Source organism: Phoca vitulina, unplaced genomic scaffold, assembly GCF_004348235.1.
Source record: "Phoca vitulina isolate PV1807 unplaced genomic scaffold, GSC_HSeal_1.0 scaffold20, whole genome shotgun sequence".
In the NCBI taxonomy this organism is placed as follows: domain Eukaryota; kingdom Metazoa; phylum Chordata; class Mammalia; order Carnivora; family Phocidae; genus Phoca; species Phoca vitulina.
The window spans coordinates 38,341,778-38,364,039 of NW_022589723.1; the positions used below are offsets into that span (position 1 = coordinate 38,341,778).

General features: G+C 42.2%; 1 protein-coding gene across 3 annotated transcripts in view; it reads right to left on the minus strand.

Annotated features, from left to right (window-relative positions):
* NPTN (neuroplastin) overlaps positions 1-22,262 on the minus strand; it is a 69,599-nt gene that overhangs the window by 24,508 nt on the left and 22,829 nt on the right. For all 3 annotated transcript variants that reach the window (XM_032418095.1, XM_032418097.1, XM_032418098.1), the window contains exons 2-4: positions 9,866-10,213; positions 4,644-4,815; positions 839-933 (exon numbers count right to left, since the gene is read on the minus strand). In XM_032418095.1, coding sequence (XP_032273986.1) covers positions 839-933; positions 4,644-4,815; positions 9,866-10,213 — 615 coding nt within the window. The remainder of the gene's footprint in view (positions 1-838; positions 934-4,643; positions 4,816-9,865; positions 10,214-22,262) is intronic.

Genomic DNA, 22,262 nt, shown 5'->3' on the forward strand with positions numbered 1-22,262 from the left:
AACCCTCATCTCTTCAGTCTAACCCAAACAGTAGCCCCACCTTCCCCTGGACATTTCATAAAATGGAAAAACACGGGACTGAGCGTCAAGACCTGTATTCTAATGCTAGCTCTGCCACAAACCACTCTGTGACCCAGAGCTCGTGGCTGCACTTTTCTGGGTCTCAGCTGCTGCTTTGAAATAATACAGGAAAGCTGGATTCACGGTGTTAGGTAGCTCCAACTCTTAGAGTTCACTTGTCCATTCTCTTAGAGCTCCCTTCCTTTCCAGGAACTTTCAGCTACATGTTCAAGACACAGCCGCATGTTTAAGATGCCATGCACCCAGTTCCTATTAAAATTCCAATGAGCTATCCACAAACAGTTTATGTTCACCCTGCACATCGTATTTTTCCAAATCCTGCTGGCCCGTTGGAGAGACCTATTTAATAACATTTGTAAGGCACGATTTGTTCTAAGAGATTTACATAGGTTGAACCATAATGAAGCTGCCAACATTCAAACATTTTTACCACACAGAAACAGCAATTTCCTATGGTTTGAACTACCACATTAACTTATTTATTCCTCCTTATAATCCCCATGAGGTAGGTTTTACAAATGAGGAAACAGGAGCACAAAGAAGTTAATAACTTGCCACAGTCACATACATAGCTAAGAGATGATAGGGTTTGGATTTAAACCTGGGCAGCTGAGCTCCTGAGCCTGTGGTCCTACCATAATGTTATATGGCCTCCCGTAATGGGAATAAGAACAGCTTGAAGACTGGGAGTCCAGACCAAGGTAGTGTCTCAGAAGGAGAGTGAGAGGCTCACACTGCAGCCTCTGTTGGGTTGTACCTTTCACTTCAATGGTGGCATTTGCTTTAGGAGCACTGACAAAGTGATATACACAGTGGTATTCGCCTGAATCCTCAGCTCTCGGCTTATTGATCCTGCAGGGATGAGAAAAAAAAAAAAATCAAGTGAGGAAGCTGGGAACAAACATACGACAAAATATACAACAAAAGAATCAAAAGGGCAACCAGGGACTCTGCTCTCCAAACTGTGTCCCTGAATGCAACTCACCTCCTCCTAACTAAAAGCAAAAACCTCCCTCCATGTATTACAAAACATTAATGCTTCACTCCTTACTGGATGTCTGGAATACAAAGATGGAATGATACATGGTCTCTCACCTTAAACAAGTAATCAAAATAGAGGGCTGTACAAAACAGACTATATTTAGATATAGAGGATGGAGCCATCAATAAAAACTTCTTGCTCACCTGGTGGTTCTAGTCGAATAAGTAAGAGCAGGAAAAAAAGCAAATCTTCTGTGCTTCCCTAAAGACCCTGTTTTGGTCTTATTCTTCCCACACTGTATTTCAGTAGCATGCTTTTCAGTAAGTCTACTCACTAACAGGACCAAAGAGATAGTGGAGAGAGAAAAAAATCTCTGACATCAGAGCACCAGCCACAAAGATGCAACTAAACTTTTAAGACTTTTAAGTACAGGGATGCTTGGGTGGCTCAGTCGGTTAAGTGTCTGCCTTTGGCTCAGTTCATGATCCCAGGGTCCTGAGATCCAGTCCAGCATCAGGCTCCTTGCTCAGCAGGGAGCCTGCTTCTCCCTCTGCCTGCCGCTCCCCCCGCTTGTGCATGTGCTCTCTAACAAATAAATAAAATCTTAAAAAAAAAAAAAAAAAAAACGACTTTTAAATACAGCTAGAACTCTAAGGCCCTGCATGATCTGCTTCCTACCCTCATCTCAGCCACTTTCTAGCCCTGCTGGGCTCTTCTCAGTTTTTCCATGTGCCCCACTTGTTCCTTCCTCAAAACCTTGACACGAGATATTCCTTTACAGAGAATGCTCTTCCCATTACCCTTACCCTAACCTAACTCTTTCTGCATCAGTATTGGCTCACATCACTTCTTTCTACCCTCAATCTAAGTGACAGCCCCCCTCCCTGACATTCTTGCTTATTCTACACTGTAATTCTTCACAAGCATTCATCGCAACGTGTAATTATATACTTATGTGATTGCTTGATGAATGTCCAGTTTCCCAAAAGACCAAGTTCTATGTGGACAGGCACTGTTTATTTGGTGCATAATTCTATACCCAGCACGTGGCCTGGCCTGGAATATAGCAGGGGTAATGAATAAACGAGTAAATGACTGAATGAATGTAAACAGAGTGAACAGCTGTGCAGAGATCCTGATCAAGTAAAGCAGAGTGACAAGAAGGACTGTAGGAAATGTGCATGGCTAGAACAGCACTCCTCTGAATTCCACAGGGTGATCCTAAACAAGCTGTCTTGCCCCTGACAACCAGTTTCACACCAGCTCAGTACACTATGGCCTAGACACACACAACCCAAAACATATGCAGACAGGCTGGTGTGTAATTACCAAAAAGAGAGAAATCCACATCAGAGGAAAACCATTATATAGCTTCTCCTCTTTTGGCTCAGTGGTTAAAACATACTTGTGATGGTCACATCTCCCCTGCACTAGTTAATGTCTGAGAAAAACCCCTAACCTTGACTGGCCCAATATATTTATCCATCTTACTGTTCATCCCAAGAAAGAAACACGGGTTATCAGACTATGGATGAGGAAAGAGACAGCCCATCCCTAGGACTGTCTCAGCATACCCACGGCAGAATATTCTAAAAGGAGCAGCCGAAAGTCTTCTAAATTTGATACAAGTAGCTCTTAAATCAATACACTCCCAACAGGGAAAACAGACACAAGTCAGCTGCTCTTAGCACATGTTCCAGAGTTCGGAGGAGGGGCAGCAGCTGTATCTTTAGGGCTCAGACTAACTCCTTTTAAGTTCCTTGAAAAGATTTGAAAAGAGGACTCCCAAGCTTGAGCCCATGCCTATGGGCTCAAAATCTCCCCCATAACATTCCCTTCAACTATTGGGAAGCAACTGAAGCAAATGGAAAACATCCCCTATAGCCGAGCAGGCGCAGGATCTGAGACTGACTCCACAGCTGACTTAATAAGTAGCCCAAGGGACTCATCAGCTGTTCTTTCACAAAATGTGGGAGAACAGAGATTCCCCGAAAAACTCTGACAATGCAGAACACCCCTAGAGAGCTGCTAATAAGCTGACCAAAAAAAAAAAAAAGAAGGAAGAAGAGGAGGAAGAGGCAGTATTTTATAAAGTCAAGCTCAAATTTATTAAGTTACAGTTCAAAGCCCTATAGGTGACATAGGACAAGTCCTAGGAGAAACACAATTGAATGTCTGGTACCTTGAAAGAGTTATTATAAAAATATAAACTTGCAAAACTAACAAACAGACCCAAGAATATATGCCTTTCATTCCACCCAATAGTTCTATGTGATTAACCTTTTCCAAACTATGAGAATATAGCTGAGGTTATGTTTCCGATTTAACATCAGAAGAAACTACAGTGGAGATAGATTAACTTGCCACTAAAATGGTATGTTAAAGCAGGGGGGAAAAAAGACCTAGATTCTAGAAAGTCAAAAGACCTGGGACCTAGCCTTACTTCTGAAATTTACTAGATACAATATTTGGCCTTGAAAACAGTGAAGAATTATTACTCTTTGAGTTTCAGATTCTTTGCTTGAAAAAAGGAGGATCCTTAATGAGGATCCTTAATAAGGGGTATGAAAAGATCTCAATCTTGCAAAATACTGCAGAATGTCCTTGCTACTACCGGCACACAGGTTTTCCTGGCCTCACTCCAGTGCATTATTTCTTTGCACTGCAAAGCGGACAAAGAGAATTAGCCGATCCTTTTCCAAATTAGTTTTCAACCACAAACAAACAATTCTGACAGGTGAGGTGCCATGTGTTCTAGATATTCCAAAAAAGCACCAAATCTTTGGGTGCCAGGTTAGCTTCAGCCAGCAAATATACCCCTTTCATCAAATGATGTTTCCAGGTTACTATCCTTAATCCAGATCACTAAAGAGCCCTGTATCCACTGGGTCTTGATCAGGTTCTGGTCCTATTAATTACTCCTAAAAGGTAACTCACTAGGAAATCTACCCAGTGGAAAGATCACTTAGGGTGCTCTTGCTCTAAGAGTCCTAAAGCAGATTTCAATCATATTCCTCAAACCACTGGATTAAGTCAAGAGACCTGCATTCTAATTGTGACTTTCCTACTGACGAGCACGGTTACTACTCCCTATGCCCTCCATTTCTCTATTATCATAATGAGGGGAACATCTATGACTCTCAAACCTGGCTGTTCATTAGAATCCTCTGGAAATCTTTTTTTTTTTTTTTTTTTTTTTTTTTAAAGATTTTTTATTTATTTATTTGAGAGAGAGAGAATGAGAGAGAGCAAGCACATGAGAGGGGAGAGGGTCAGAGGGAGAAGCAGACTTCCTGCCGAGCAGGGAGCCCGATGCGGGACTCGATCCCGGGACTCCAGGATCATGACCTGAGCCGAAGGCAGTCGCTTAACCAACTGAGCCACCCAGGCGCCCAGAATCCTCTGGAAATCTTTAATAGATCCCTGGGCCTCACCCCAGACATACCGGATTAGACTCTCTGGAGAAGGACCATATATATCTTATGTGTCTCCCACATAACAGAATTGTGAATTATGAACGTCCATAGTAAGTTCAGCAATGCTCCCTCCCATCTTCCCAGGAGCTGCTAGTCCCTCTCACCTGTATTCCATGTTGCTGGCATTCTTGCGAGTGGCAGTCAGTTCGACCCCATTCTTTGTCCAGTAGCTATATGTAAGAGTGTGAGAGCTGGAGGTGAGGTTACACTGCAGGGTGATGGGGAGAACAGGGCTGTCTCGAAGAATGACCTCTTCACTGGTGACAATCCTTGGCTCTGTAATAAGAGTGCACAGTGATAGGGAGCCATAGCCTTCCATTCTCTGTAGCCCTGGCCTGAGAATCGGATGGGGTAGGATGGGGAGACTAGAAGAAGAGGGAGGGCAGACAGGACCACATGAGGAATTTCACTTTACCACTTTGGAGGAAGTCAAGAAAGGAAAAACAATGATTATAAGCAAATGACCACTAGCGCAGACAACAGCCTGAAGACCAGTTGGCCTAGACGTGAAAAGAATGGGAGTATTACGGGTACTTGTACTGGCAACAATCCACTTACACTTTTGAACACCACAGTTTTATGATTTAAGAACCACCAACCAATTCAGCTTCAATTAGAAAATCAGGCTCCGCCTTGCAGTTCTGAAGACAAAGGCAATATCATTTATGTAACTAATAAACTCCCTATGGAGTCACTAAGCCTTGGAACAGTAATAGCTATAATTAGATAATACATGTATGGCTTTTCCCACATTAAATTCTGATAAACCTATGGCAAACCAGCCATGGTCATTAATTATGCAGAAAAAGACAGTGTCGATCCTAACAGCAAATTTCCTGCCAGTAGTCTGTTGCATTTTCCAAATTTTGCCAAGGGAAAATTCTTAAGGAACCATCACAGTTCTTCTCTCCAGCCCGTATTTATTCCCAAAAGAAAACTTTTTCAGAATTGCTAAGTAAAACACATTCCACTGTGCAGATAACATAACTAGAATGCGATATGTGTTGGTATCATGTGTTCCTAGTGTTTTAGAGCTAAAAGGCCCTTAGAGTTCACTGAATCCCCACTCTTTAAGAGCTAGAAACGGAAAATGACTTGTGCAAGTCATGACTTAGTGGCAACGCTGGGCCTAGAACACACATCTGACTGAATTCGCTAGCTCTGCCTCCCTTCCCCACCTCCAGCCCCCCTCCCCCCCACCCCGCCACTTTCCGCCCTACAGCAAGTTACATAATTCATCTTCTGGTTCTCTCCTGGGCTTAGATAACCTGGGGTCATTATTTTAGAACCTACAAAAATAACCTACTTGACTCAAATATTAGAACACATTGAGCAGAAATGTTTTAAGGCACACTCTATCATTCCTGGAAGGTTCATCCTTAAAAAAAATTCCACCACTATATTAAAGTCAAGATGTTTGTCGTCTTGTTGTTATCGTTACTTCTCTCTAACCTTTTCCCCAGCTTAGCTGTTATTCTACTTTTGGTCAGACATTTTCAGGTGAAGTCTAAACTTTTCCCATCCACAATTAGAGGTATTTCCTCTTTTATTCTTTTTCCAATTGTTTCTCAGAAATTCTTGACTAACTTCCCATTTCCCTGCACCTGGCAACTCTGCAGCAGCAAACTGATACCACGTTATGCCGTACGGTGCTGACTCTTAACTCTTGAGGACAGAACTCTCTCCCTCCACTGGAGCTAAGCTTTGTTCCCTGTGCAGGGAGGGGGACAGAATAGAGAAGTCATGGGACACTTGAAAAATATAATGCCCAAGGACCTCCTGATCAATGCAACATTTCTGACTGTAGAGCTCATATCAAAGAAAATGACAAATAAAGCAAATCCTCAAGTCTGTTCAATTAAAAGGGGTTCTCACTATTTTCCAATTCTGGCAAAGGGATAGTGGTTATCTTCCATTCAGCACTGGTCCTTACTGGTAACACCAAACAGGGTCTCTATGTACAGATAATGGAGGCATAGCAGCCACTAAGACAAAAGCAGATGCATGGAAACACGTTAGCGCAGTGGTGTCCCATGGTTTCCAAAACACACTGGACAGAAGCCAAATCCCTGGGCCTTAAGTCGAGCAGAACGGCTGCAAACCCTGCAATGGAAGGCGCACACACACCATCAGCAGAAAGCACCACAATTCCAGGAAAAATCAAAACCAAGCAAAAACAAAAGAGAGAACCAGTACTCCACAGAAATTAAAAATATAAAGGCAACATTAAAACCCAAACACACTTTTAGGTTTTTACTAAATTTTTATTGTCCAATTTTATTTTCTGTCCCATGTGGGACTCTCCTTCTGGTTCTTCTTCTCAGACTGCACTGAGAAAGGGTAAACTCTGAGGATGAGGCCAAGAGCTTCCAGATGTCTCAACACAAGGAGGCCAAAGTAAGTGCTACTCTTACCTGTGACGATGCAAATGCTCACTGCAGCTCAGGGAGATCAAGAAGGTGATGAGAGCAACCTGCAGACTTTCTGCCAAGAATTCTTGGAAGGCAAAGGAAAGCACTTTTCCCCTTACGTGTTAAAGATGCAGGAGAGAGTCAGCTGGGAGCAAGTGGATAATTTAAATAGGTTTAAATAGGATTCTGCACCATAGGAGGGCGATGGGGTAGGGTAGCCTCCCTCCGATGATTGCTGTATATGGAAACCAGTGCTAAACCAAGCTCCTTGGCCAGGGTGCCACATCTGCATTCTACACCAGGATGAAGGTGGAGCTTTTCTCTCTGTGGTTTAGCACTGCGCATGAAAATCCAGGAGAGAGGAACATTTAGGAGAAGCCCAAAAATGTTTACCTGCCGTTGACTCCTATTTAGAAACAGTGGATGGGAGACCCTTGCCCTCACCATCACTCATGTGTAGAAGAACATGCTATGGCCAGGCAGATACCCTAAAAACTGGGCATATTTCTCTGTCTGCCTTACCTTACTCAAGGAGTTTTGGGGAAAGTACTGTCAAGAAGTCATCCTTAGGAGCGCCTGAGTGGCTCAGTCGGTTAAGCATCTGCCTTCGGCTCAGGTCGTGATCGCAGGGTCCTGGGATCGAGCCCCACATCAGGCTCCCTGCTCAGCAGAGAGTCTGCTTCTCCCTCTCTCTCTGACCCTCCTCCCCGCTTGTGCCCTCTCTCTGTCTGTCTCAAATTAAAAAAAAAAAAAAAAGAAGTCATCCTTAGAGGACTTCAACCTCCTCCTGGAGGCAAATGTCCTTGCTAAGACCATAAAACAATCCAATTAGAGTGAATTCAGGGTGTTTTTTAGAAGTAGCAGCAGCAGCTTGGCTCTCTAAAACAGTTAACTAGGGTTAACTGATTGAGGAAGTCTGGGACGAGACTGAACTGGCCAGGGTTTGGTTTAACCACATGCAGACACTTCTGAGTTAGGAAGTTTATTTCCAAGTAAACTGGGGAAATGTTATGTAGTACCCCCAAAGACTCATCTTCTGGCCCCAAGGCATGACCTTTTAACTCTGAGTCTACCTGAGTCAAGCTCCTGGAGTACAAGTACCAAATGCCCAGCCCAGTCCATGCCTACAAACTTCTGCAGATTTCTGTGGCCATTTGGGTAATTCTGCTTTTATAAGGAAAGGAGCAGGGGGCAGGAGAAGGAAGCGTGCAAGGGAAAAATTGTTAAATTAAAGGAAAATTGCTGGGTTAATATTCCCCATTTTCACATAGACAGGTTTTCTTTTCCCCTTTCCAGAAGCAGGTTCTCTGATTGAACAGTGCCAGCTGCAGCAGCCTCTCCTCTCTCTCCCCTAAGGCCTCTCCTCTTCATAAGCATCTTCTAAGGTCCTATACAGAACAGACGACTAACCTGCTATCCTCCATATAAGTATATAGATTCAGGGCTCATGTCCTATTATTTCCTGTGTTATTACCAAATTCCTCATAAATGTGTTTTTACTATTTTTACTTACTCTTTCTAAATCAATCAGTTCCTTAAGCCAGAACTGGCTATAAGTCTGAGTTCTTGAAGAGAAGGTGAAAACCCAAAGGGTCTTTCCATTAAATAGAGTATGCTCCCTCAATTATAATCAGGTCAGATGCGGGGCTAGAACTAACTCTTCCTGGCCAGGGGCACTAGCTCACTGCTGGCTTCTCCCTCCTTCTTCCCACTGTACAAGTAGCAAGACACTTTTCAGAAAGAGAGGTGGCCACAAGAGCTCCTGTGTCTAATGTCTAATACTTGTACCTGCTACAACAGAGGAAGGGAAGAATTCTGAGCTAGCTGCTTAGCTCTCCCTCATCACTTAGTTGGAATTTAGTTTCTTCTTTTTTCAAAATACAAGAAAAGGCCAGTGTGAATGGCTTCCAAACTACTTCTGGGGTTGCCAGGGGATGAGGAGCACTGTGCCAACAGTCAGTCATCAAAGTCAAACTATCTGTGAACAGGAAGCAGATGCAACTCTGACTTTGAAACAGCATGATGGGGTTTTAAAAAAAATACTTTGCAGTTTAGTGTCACCTGGTGCCTAATAGCAAGACATATGGAGAAAATCTCAGGCTGCTGCTTTTGAGAGAACAGGAGCCTGGACGGGCAGGACCAGTAAGGAGTGTACTGCTGTAGTGGAGGGCTGTTATCAGAGAAGCACGTGCCGCTGTTTTAGAAAAGAAAAAGAGCTGAAACTATGGAAATATCCAAGCTTACATGCCACCCAACAACCAAAACACACCACCACACCGCACCTATGGCGACATTCCCATCACAGAACAGGATGACACCAAGTCACAGTGAGGGAAGAAGCTGGGCAGACACAAACTTAAAACCATAGAGGTGAAGGCAGCTACTCAGAGAGCTTCGAACAGATGAACAGAAGAAATAAAAAGTAGTTAGATTGGGGAGAGAAACAAAAATAAAAAGGCACCAGAGAATAAATCAGCAAAAGGATAGCAGGAAAACCTACTACAAAATTAAAGGGGAGGGAAAGAAACAATTCAACACTACCCTGGTTTAACTGCCTGGTTTTTTGAGTTTTAAGTGGTTTTTTGAGCCCCCCCACCCAGTTGTCCCTCCCCACCTCTTCCCATTGCAGATGATTTTGGACAGGCACGGATTTCCCCAAGTTCTTTGTTCCTGAGGAGAAAGACACAGAGAAGGGTTGGGGGATAAGGGAGGTAGAGAGGACGGCAAAGAAAAAAAAAAAAGTTGCCACAGATGTTTTCATACACTACAACCAGAAGGGTCGTGGGTTTGAAAAAACGAAGACAATGGGTGGGGTGAGCGATCATACTGGGGAAGAGGGAAAGGAAGCAGAAGGGAAGGGTCATCGGGCCACCTCTAATGACTACAGTACTACTACTGTAGGGTGCTGGACTCACTCTGAAGGACGCTTATGGTGGCCTGGGCTCGAATCCATGTTATGGAGGGGTTTTGCCTCAAGTCATTCCTCTTGGGGTCGTTGCTGGCCCTGCACTCGTAAGTCCCAGAGTCCTCCAAGGTGAGCCGGGTTATTCTCAGCACACTCACGCCGTTTGACCCGTAGGCGGTGTTTACGGTGACACGGCGCTTCCGAGCACCGTCCCACAGCTGTCTGAAAGACTCTGCCCGGTTGACTTCTGCGTACCACCACTGGATCTCTGGCGTGGGGCTCCCGACCACGTCACAGTACAGCTCAAAGGCGTCCCCAGTGAGCTTAGTTTCTGACATGGGCGACTTGACAAACCCAGCTAGAGGGAGGGGGAGCAGGAATGCAGTGACAGGCCAATCAGAAAAAAAAAAAAAAGAATCAACAGGTGTTAATAGTAATTTAAAGAAAAGAAAAGAAAAAAGCAAATGAGTTGCAAAGAACAAAAAGGATTCATTTTTAAACTATAAAGAGACAGTAAACAGCATTTCATATAAGCTTTTAGAAGAAGAACCACCCTGGGAAGCTTATGAAGCAAAGGCAGGCTAATTACAAGCTGGGGCAGCCCAGGTGCTAGCCAGGCAGAAGCAAGCCCACTGGAAAGCGTTTTAGCAATGGGCCCAGTTGGTAGGAATGAGAAAGCCTCAGGTCTCAGGGAAGAGTCTTTTTCCTTAGAGCACAAACCATTACCTTTTCAAATTCAGGCAAGCGATGAAAGATAACCGCAAGCAGCAGTAGTTTTATATGCCAAGTGAGGATCTCTCTTTTGGATGGGTGAACACTTTGTTAGAGATGCAATGTCTTTTGTGGGCCTCAACAAGAAATATTAACTGACCTAATGGCGCCTTCTCTTGGGAATCAAAGTCGAAATTTCAACTGAAAAGGCAGCATATTTCTCTCTTGTGCAGGAGTCCATCCTGTGTTTGGGATGGACTTCCCCCCACATCCTATTCTTCCCTGGGTCTTTGGCAAACAAACAGCCCAGCTAGCTGTGACTAGGTAGCCTCTACCTGAATGCAGACTTTCAGGCACAAGAAAACAAGACAGTCTGTACTTCAGAGTGAGAGTTACTATGGGTGTCAGCTCAGCAGGGGAACCAACAGCAACGGCAATCCAGCTCATTGCCAACAGAGGGACTATGCCTTCCACAATTCCATGAGTTCATACAACTAGAGAACTCTCCTGAAAAGTCAGTCTTAAAAATAACCATGGTACTTGACAGGCGCTGTCTACATAGTTTACTTGCCTAGCTCCCAGAGGCCAGCTCATAAAGAATAAGAAATATGTAATGATGAATTAAATTCTATGGTGAAGGCTAGGCCTCAACAATATTGCCAGGCATTGTTCAGGAATTAAAGTTGATGCCTACCTCCACTTGTCCATAATATGCTTTAGGTTACACTCCCATAAGACAAGGTGGCAATGGCAGAAAGAGAGTAGAAAATCCAGACTTAATTGAAGAACTTGAGAGTAGGATCCATAATAAACTAAATCACAGCGCAAGCATACTCTCTCTCACCCATTTACTCCACCTAGGGTTCATCAGCACTTCTACCAATTCAGGCAGTATCCCAAGGTACAGGGCAAGAGCAGCTGGTCAATTTCTCTGGGGACCAAGCTGACCCCTCTGGAGTGAGCAGAGTGGGGCCAAGATCTACCAACATCAGATTAAAAACATTCCAAAGGAAAGGTATAAATTAAATGGAACAGCTTTCCTACAGTCCAGAAGCCAAGGATATAAAGGAGCTGGCTGAAAATGGAGGTTACTAAGCGGAGAATTTTCTTTATATCCACAGAAGTACTTGCCTTTGGAAGTAAATTCCACCCCATGGACCTGAGAACCCTAGGAGAGGTACTATACTTACTTAAGTAGAGGACAAGACCTCCAAATTCATACTAGTCTTTCAATTCATAAAACATTGAGAATCTGGGGAGGACAGGAATCCAGTAATTAACAGCCTCAGACTAAATGTTCTGCCTTGAAAATGCTATTCTAAACTACCTCTTCCGATCGTGTCAGTTCCTTGTAAGGAACCATCTACCAGAGGCCCCAAGAAGCCAAAAAGATGTCACTCTCAGATGCAGGGGAAGTTTCAGAATTTCAGAAAGGAGACACCAATCCCCAGCAATGAAAAGCTGAGCTCACTTCCAGGTAAAGTGGTAATCAAGGAGCCATGTCTTAATTTCACAAACTGCCACCTGCCCACCCGTCAAAGTCAATGCCAGCTAATATAGAAGGACACGTAAAGGAAGCTGGTTCCATTCATTTTACTACTGGTTTAATCACCATGGAAAACTGGTTATCAGTAAATCCCTAGGAAGCAGTAAAGAGCAGTACTCTGTTTTAATCACACTCTCAATCATTAAGTGTAAATTACAAGAGCTCTTATTCTCACATTTTCTGTGAACTGGGGGAGTTTATGTCTTCTCAAACACTGTGATTATGCACACTGTCCTCGACTTATGATGGGGTTACATCCTGATAAAGCCATTGTAAGTCAAAATTTTCTAAAGTCGAAAATGCATTTAATACACCTAACCTACAGAACATCACAGCTTAGTCTAGCCTACCTTAAATGTGCTCAGAACACTTACACAGGCCTACAGTTGGGCAAAATCATGTAACAAAACACCTACTTTATAAGTGTTGAATATCTCATATAATTTATGGAATGTTAAACTGAGAATGAAAAACAGAATGGCTGTATGAGTCCAGAACAGTTTTGTCTACCCTCTGATAGCATGGCTGACTGGAGCTGCAGCTCGCTACTGCTGCCCACCACCATGAGGGAGGAAGGGACTGCAGATTGCTAGCCTGGGAAAAGATCAATATTCAAAATTCAAAATATGGTGTCTATTGAATATGTATCACTTTTGCACCATCATAAAGTTGAAAAGTTTTAAGTTGAACCACAGTAAGTCAGGGACCATCTACTTGATCATGCTCTAGAAACCTGTTCGTGGGTTTGTTTTGTATTTTTTCCCCTTCTGAAATGCAGGCTGACATTTAAGCCTCTTTATCAATCCACTGACTATGCTAATGTAAAAGGAATGCCTGCAAGTATGTCCAGAACCCCAAGAACCCATCCAATTCCAGTGTAATCTCAAATCCCAACGCTACACAATTCCAAGGTAGCTGAGAAACAGCCTGAACACAATTCCCATTGCACAGAACCAAGCAAGTCACTCAACCTTACACTGCCAACCCTGGGCAAGACTCACTACTAAGGAGGAAGGAATGCTGATCTGATTTAGTTTAATTTTCTACCTGCACACAGGAAAATGGGACAAAGTCAAAAATAAATGTTCTTTGAATCAGTAAATTATATGACATATATTTAAACAAACTTATCTAAAAACAAGATTTAAAGTCCCTTAAAACACTAACTACAGACAACTATCTATGTGTTCTTTGAAAGCTATTATTATTTATTATTAGCCATGTGCACCAACAGGTAACATTTTCTAAGTACATGTTATGTGTTAGAGACAATGTGCTAAGCACTTTGTATTACCTCATTTAATCCTCACAACAGTCCTATAAGATAGGTGCCACCATAACACCCTTAAAGATGGAAACTAAGGCCCAAAAAAGTTAAGTACCTTGCCCACAGTCACAAGCTAATAGTGAAAGAGTCTGGCCTGAAATCCAGGTGTGTCCAAAGCCAAAGCATGGTCTCCTAATAACTTTCCACAACTGTGGTCAATATCCCTTACTAAAATAGAAAAAGGTTTTAAAAATTAAAGATATTTTTTTGTCACCACTTAAATGTAATTAATTAATAATTTCTGACTACAAAAAGCAAGGACCTGTCCATTGGAATGTGCAGCACACTGTGGTCACTAACTCCTTAAAATTATAATCCTAGTAAAGAATGGAGATAGAGAAGCATAGGATCAAAGAGTTCCCCAAGCAAGGGGTGTGTGTGTGTGTGTGTGTGTGTGTGTGTGTGTGTGTGTGTATTGGGGGACAGAGGGGAAAAGTGAGAAAACAAAAGAAAAGATGGTTCAAAAGCAAGATTGCACCCTAGTTCTGATGATTTCATCACCCTGCTCTTGAGAAAGCTGGCTTCATAGGAGGCAAGAGTTTAAAATCATTAGATGCATTTCTCTGATACTGTGGTCAGTGCGCAAATTAACAAAGGGCAGTACCTAAAATTTTTATAAAACCTAACAGTTTACAAAGTGCTTCCATGCGCATCACATCGCATTTCATTCACATAGTTTCACAAGGTTCATAGGGCAGGCACAGAGAGAGGTTCATAACTTGCCCAAGACTGCTTAGGTAGCTAATCTTGAGCAGAGATGGGATCAGAATGCAGGCCTTCAGCTCTTAGTCTACTGTTCTTCCCATTAAACCGTACTGCCCCTACCAAACCAAGCACAGGATTCCTTGATAGCTGAACATGCATCAAAAATCCATGAAAACAGATCTATTTCTCCTCCTAGAAGCAGGGAAAAGAAAAAACAAAAAACCTCTCTACACAGTATCGTGAAATCACAATTAGCAGAGAAAAGTTATTAGCAATCATCTACCTCATTATCCATCCAAAATTAGCTACAGTTCAGGAGAAGAGAAGAGCCAGCTTGCTGCAGCAGCAGCAGCAGGAAGAGGCAGACAGCTCAGAGTCTGACTCATTGCCCTGCCTTTCATCACCAACGGCTCTCAGTCAAGTATGTGCCCTCAACATAAGAGGACACAACTGCCTGAAGTTGGGAGGCCAGCAGAAGGATCTGTTTGATCTCCAGGTCAAAGCCCATCCAATATTTTGGAAAAAGCCAAAATTTCTGAAAAACAGCCTCCCACCCATTCCCCACCATCATCTCTACCCACTGTAATATGTAACGAGGCTCAGATCTCAAACAGGTTTGAGAAAGTACTAATGAAGTGCATTCAGTTCAACAATGATAAAGGAAGCTGAAAGGTGGTCACAGGTTTGGGGGAAGGGAGAGACTAGAAGCTGGGGTTGGAGGAGGACAGCAAGCACAGTACAAAAAAATGAAGACAGTAAAACCGGGAAAGCAGTAATGTAAAATTGCATAACTGGGGATGGGGGATGGGAAGCGAAGATGACAGCTGGGGCTAGCAGCCGGAGAAAAGGAGGAGCTCTCTGGCAGGAAAAACTGGATGTGTAGATATGTAGCAGCGGGTGAGAAGAAAAAGGGAACACAGAAGAGCAAGTTGAGCCCAATCCCAAGAAAACTGCTTTTACATATGCCCCAAGGAAGCAAAAAAGCTAACCTAAGTCCCACATAGGACCTGAGACCATCAAAGATTTTTACAGCTGAAATTCTCACGTACCTCCAGGGCAATCTCTGAACAGGTAACAAGACTAACTTCTCTCCCCCTCTCTCTCTCAGCTGACTACTGCCAAGGCCAGGCTTTTAAATCTAGCCTGCTTTTGTCACCTTTTATTTATTATTTATTTATTTTTTAAACAGCTGTTCCCTTCAAGCCCCTGTCTACTACTAATTCCCTGTGGGTGGCTCATGCTGTTGTCTCTTGCGTGCCTCATAATAAAGAGAAAATGACAGCCAAGGACAAAAGAGAATTTCTCTCCCCCCATCTCACCCTCAAACACACCCTCATATCATATACATCAAAAGGAAGAAAGACTAAGCAAGACAAGCTGATCTCTAACTGTGGTTTTAGGCATAGTATTTCAAATCTATTTAAACAACTGTGAACTGCTTACAAGGCTGTATACACAGGTTGTACACATCTCGCCTTTTTTTTTTTTTTTTAAGATTTTATTTATTTATTTGAGAGAGAGAGAGTGAGCACGAGCAGGGGGAGAGGCAGAGGGAGAGAGAAAGGGAGAAGCAGACTCTGCTGGGCAGGGAGCCCAATGTGGGGCTCAATCCCAGGATCCAGGGATCATGACCTGAGGTGAAGGCAGATGCTTAACTGACGGAGCCACCCAGGCACCCCACATCTTGCTTATCCTTACTGTTAAGAATTATTATCACTATTCCTTAACAACAAAGACAGGTCATAAATCCATATGCACTTATTCTGTGTGTAACCATCAAGGGTAAGGAAGGCCTGAAGCCCTGGGAGTGGATGAAAATGGGATAACCTCATTTTCTGCTGCAGGAAGTATCTGGGTCTGATCTCAAGGATTAGTCTGATCTGTAGGTAGAAATGACAGCAATTACAAAGCATTTCCCAAAATTAAACCTATTCCTTTCACAGCTACCTCTATCAGGCAAACATGCCAAAGGTTTAGGACTGTTCCCATCACTAGTTTCTATGCCAGGGCCCACCCTTTATTTAGAAAGTGTACCATCCAAATGGCTAAAGAAATCTGCTCAGCATCTTAGCCAGCTCTGTTTTGGAGAAACAGGGAAATCCAGTTTGAAGGAGACTACGTAGTTTAGTGATTAAAAGCAGCAAACTCTAAAATGAGATTGTCTGAAGGTGCAATCACTAACTATATGACCTCAGACAAGTGACCTAACCTCTCTGAGCTTCTCCTAATCTGTAGAAAGAGGTAAATAATAGTAGCAACCTCATGGTGTTATTGTGAGGATTAAATGAAATAACACAGCTTAAAACAGTGCCTGGCATATAGTAAGCACTCAATAATGTTAGCTATTATTATATGTCTCCACAGAAATAATGCTGAACAGGCCACATGCAATAGCCTTCAGCACTGCTCCACAACAGGCTGGGAAGCAAAAATGTTACATCCAAAATGAGTTCTAAATTAGAATCCAACTTCAAGAAACAACAAAAAATTAACCTTTAAAATAAATTTAGAACCAGAATGGAAGTAGATTTCAGAACACAATGAAAAAGGGAATTCTTCATTCCTTCCTATCCTTAGAGCAAACTAGAATGGGGAGAATGATAATAGCAGTGTGAATTCAAGGAATTTGGGAAATGTTACTAGAGTCATAAACCATTAAATCTGAGATATTATGAACAATGTGGAAAGCCCGGGGCACATGGGTGGCTCAGTCGTTAAGCGTCTGCCTTCGGCTCAGGTCATGATCCCGGGGTCCTGGGATCGAGCCCCGCCATCCTGGGATCGAGCCCCGCCATCGGGCTCCCTGCTCAGCGGGAAGCCTGCTTCTCCCTCTCCCACTCCCCCTGCTTGTGTTCCCTCTCTCGCTGTGTCTCTCTCTGTCAAATAAACAAAATCTTTAAAAAAACAAAACAAAACAAAAAACAAAAAACAATGTGGAAAGCCCAAAAGTAATGAGAACAAAAAGAGGCAGCATAGATTCTCCTAAAAAAAAAAAAAAAGTGATGAATAAACCCACCGATTACAAATCAAGCTGTTTAGCAATGATATACGGGAAGATACTGAACACTGGGCAGGCCAAACTGTAAATTCACAAAATATAAGATAAAATGGTAGTTACAGGATTTTGGACCATGTCAGATTAAGCTTAATTTCATCTAACAGTGTCAGCTTTTGAGTCAGTACCTCCACACCTTAAATTCTCTTAACACTGAGTAGTTTCTTCGAACAGGAATGATGCCATCTTCTTTATCGGGTAGTTGTTAAGTCATGTAGTTTATATGGAAAAGCTCTGTAAACTGTAAAGCTCTATGCAAATGTTATTTTAAGACAGAGAAGGGAGGGGCGCCTGGGTGGCTCAGATGGTTAAGCCTCTGCCTTCGGCTCAGGTCACGATCCCAGGGTCCTGGGATCGAGTCCCGCATCAGGCTCCCTGCTCAGCGGGGAGCCTGCTTCTCCCTCTCCCTCTGCCGCTGCCTCTCTCTATCTCTCTCTCTGACTCTCATGAATAAATAAAACATTAAAAAAAAAAAAAAAAAAAAAAGACAGAGAAGGGATAAGCATCTGACATGACTGATCTCCAACAAGGATTTTCATTCAGTCCTGTTGTCAATTACCACTGACAAGGTAAACAAGCATGATCTACCTAGATCCACGGGTCTAAAAGTCAGTGACCAAAAAGAAAGTTTAGAAGTATGATAAAAAGAAACCATGGGCTTCTCTCATCCCAGAAAATACAAACAAAATTTTGCCTATAATACAGGGGTGTCCCAGGGGCACCTGGGTGGCTCAGTCGTTGGGCGTCTGCCTTCTGCTCAGGTCATGATCCCAGGGTCCTGGGATCAAGCCCCGCTTTGGGCTCCCTGCTCAGCGGGAAGCCTGCTTCTCCCTCTCCCACTACCCCTGATTGTGTTCCCTCTCTTGCTGTCTCGATGTCAAATAAAATCTTTATTAAAAAAAAATATATATAGGGGTGTCCCAGACCCCAGGTTAGACATCTGTGTCTCAACTGTATTGCTATTGACTGAACAGATAAGGGTCTTTCTAGTAAGCTAAGCGCTGCCCACCTTATAGGGAAATGAGGCATAGTTTACATCTAGGTTGGATTCTTCAACTTCTTCAACCTCAATCTCCTCCTCTGAAAACTGGGGATAATAACCCCTACCTCCTTCATAAAGTCATGGTGAAGTTCACATAAACAATGGTGATATTGTTTATCACCACAAAGTAATTGTAATAAAATTACTTTGTAACCTATACGGCTATAAATGTGATAATATAGGGGGCCATTCTGTGTAAGCATTCTAGTCTGTAACAAAGGATGACTTATACCAGCCCTGGGGGTTCTAAGACTCACCCATGGGGGAGAGGGGTTGTCTACTGCACTTTTTCTTAATTTTTCAATTTTCCAAAGGAATAAAAGCATTGAAAACCACTGACCCAAAGAATTTAAATATGTTTCAAATAGAAAGTGACATTAAATAAGGTAGAGTTGCCAGCAATTAATAAAATTTAGAACTCTGGTCCCCTCTTGCATTTCTTCATGTATATGTAACATGCTCCAGGGGGCACAGTAACACCAGCCTAGGACCTTGAATGTCCTTGAAAGGGCACTAACAGATTGGAAGCTCTGCTTATATGTTATTTATTAGAAAATCCTGGCCACTTAAGTCTTTTACAGACATCAAATAAAGAGCTTCATTATTAAAGACACTCCTTGAGACTAACATTTCCTCCTCACTCCAAGACGCAAAGAGGCATTTTAATTTAATCTTGAACAAATAGAGTGAGGCTAAATATAATTGATCAGGTCCCATTTTGATTGTGATATCAAAATGACTATAACCTTAGTTTTTAAAAACTAAGGATGTGTCCAAGGGGAAAAATGCAATAGCCACAAACTGCTATCAAGCTAGTCTTTTTAGGAAACTTTAGGAAATCTACTTAACTCCACAAATAGTACTCAAGCTGCTAGAACACAAAGGAAAAAAAGCTAGTTTTGCTAGCCATTAAAAACCAAGGATGTCTCATCCAAAGGAAATAGACAAATGCATATAAATCAGCTGTATCTTAAAGGGTGTTCTTAATGAAAGGTCTGGTTTCAAACAGTGAAACCCTTATATATTTAAGCAAATGCTCATAAAAATTCTCCTATTCCAATAGACTGTCAAAAATAGCTATGGATCAATCTAGAACTACACCCAAATGAACTATGAGGCCAAAACCAATTTTTTTGTGTGTGGTCGGGGGGGAACAGTTACAGAGCATGCCTCAGTTGACCCCCCAGTTAGGATTTATTAAAGGCAAAATGAAAACAATATGCTAGAAAGGTTGAATACTCCAGTTAAAGAAACCAATCTCACAGCCACGGATAATTACTAATGAAAAGCTGACCTTCACTAATTACTTTTTCTATGAAATTCACTTACCTATAGATTCAATATAACATTTTTTTTTTAATTATTTATTTTAGAGAAAGAGAGAGAGAGAGAGAGCACACAAGTAGGAGGAGGGCAGGGGGAGAAGGTGAGAGAGAATCTCAAGCAGACTCCTCATCTAGTACAGAGCTCAAAGCAGGGCTGGATCTCAGGACCCTGAGATCATCACCTGAGCTGAAACCAAGAGTCACTCAACCGACTGAAGCACCCAGGCACCCCTAGATTCAGTATAACTTTTGATAACAAACTCACTTTCTGTCCCTGACAATACCCAATCAGGATTTAAAGGTTAAACCTAACACAATTCAACTCATTCTTCAAAGGACGATACAATTCTTTTTTTTTTTTTTTTTTTGTGGTGGGCAGCAAAGCAAAGTTTATTGAGCAATAGTACAAAGCTCCCGAAGAGGGATGGGACCCAAGAGAGTTGCCCTCATCTCATTCTTTCATCATCATATATACCCCATGAGAATGACCATGAACCTAAGCAGCGCAAGCTGACAGTCTGAATATAATCTAGAAGAGATTTTAACTGAAAGAGGTAGGAAACCCGCCTTCTTTTAAACAGCCATTCCCAGAAACCAGAGTCAAATAGTTTGCACATAGGGATATTCAATCTTTGAATCACATCCCAGAATGTTAGGTAACATAGTCCCAGTCTTCTCTTCTGAGGAATTATTTCCAAAGCATAAATAGCATATAGTGGAAACCACACTGGAAACTTTGTTATTATATGTCAAAAGCAAAACTTTTCTTAGATGGCAGAATCCTAGAGCAGCTATTCTTAAACCTTATTATGCATCAGAATCATCTGTTAAAACACAGACTGCTAGGCCCCATCCCAAGATTCTGATACCATAGGTCTGAAGCAGGGCCTGGGAACGTGCATTTCTAACAAGTTCTCAGGTGATACTGGCGGTGTTGGTTCACAGACCACACTTTGACAATTAATGTCTTAGTGTGAAACTGTTGAATTTTTTAGCTTTTTCAAATAGAAGGGAAATATAGGCATAGGAGCCACACAGATGTTTCTGAAACCAAGTAATACTCTCCTAGAAGTTGAGTCTTATTCATAACCAAAAGAGCCAATGTGGCAAAAATGGTTGCTAAAAAACTGTATCACTCACTAGGACTTATGCTCCCTTCAGCAGCACATATACTATGACTTTATAATAATAACTTTTTATCTTGTCTTTGTTCTAGTTCTCATTCTATAAATTGCAAGCATGCTTTTAATTCAATTTACCATTTTCTGAGGGCCTATTTACTAAAAACTGTACACAGGGATAATTAAAATAAACATTGTTCCAGGGCGCCTGGGTGGCTCAGTCGTTAGGCGTCTGCCTTTGGCTCAGGTCGTGATCCCAGGGTGCTGGGATCGAGCCCCACGTTGGGCTCCCTGCTCCACAGGAGGCCTGCTTCTCCCTCTCCCACTCCCCCTGCTTGTGTTCCCTCTCTCACTGTGTCTCTCACTGTCAAATAAACAAATAAATAATCTTTTAAAAAATAATAAAATAAAATATTGTTCCTAAATAAATAAAATAAACTTTGTTCCTAAAGAGAACTCAGCCTTGAAGACGACACAGAAAAATAATCAAAATACAATACAACTGATAATGGCTACTTTCACAACAGATGTACAGAAGACAACAGGAACATATAAGAAATAGCTAATTTTGCTGTGGCTGATATATGCACAGAGAACTTATGCATGCAATCTAAGTTTAGCCTTGTCAGTTGTGGGGAGAGGGGAGATGGTCTTGCTCTAGGCAAGAGTAAACAGTTATGAGCACAGGGTTGAGAAGTGGCAGAACGGTTCTAGATACAGCTGAAAAAAATCCACATTTTTTGAGTGCTTTTATATACCAAACACCTGTTAAGTACTCATGTTACTCAGAAAAATGAGACAGTCTATAACCTCAAGACCTCACAATTTAAGGAGAATGACAAGCATCCTGCAGGCTAAGCAGCCTGGGCTTCTTTCTACAGAACAAGCAATGTGACCAATCTGACTGGTGGCAGTATGAAGGATAGATCAGAAGAAAGGGGTCAGAAAACTCCTTCGATAGTCCAAATTAAAAATGAGTCTGAACTCAGTAAGAGTAGCTGTAGAAATGATGAAAAGGTGATGGATTTGAGAAATGTTTAAGGGAATGAATCAACTGAAACTGTTGACCACAGGGTGAAGGGTGATACTGTAAATGGAATAAAGGAAGATGAACGGAGAGTTGGCTTTGAAGGCACATACAGGATAAGCTATGCTGGTGAGATGTTCAGACGTAGTTAAAAATATGGATCTGTTATTCAGGAGAGAGGTGGAGGCTGGAAATATGCACTTGGGAATTATCAGCTTAGATGGAAGTTGAAGCCAAGGGAGGAGATGAGATCACTCAGGGAGGATGAAAAAGGAACTGAGAATGGAACTTTCTACATAATTACACTTCTTTCCAAATGATTCACCACTGAATGCAATGCACTTTTGCTAGGATACAATACACCAAAATAGGAATTAATTCCCTTCCTTTATCTGGACAACACTTCTAATAAGGTCAGGTAAATAATTTATTATTCTGCTTTGGAAGATTTAAAAGAAGGGTCTTCTCATGTTCTTGCTGTTAATGACTCAGATACGAGGCGCAGGATCCATATCAGAAGCTCCCAAAGCAGCATTAGACTTTGAGTA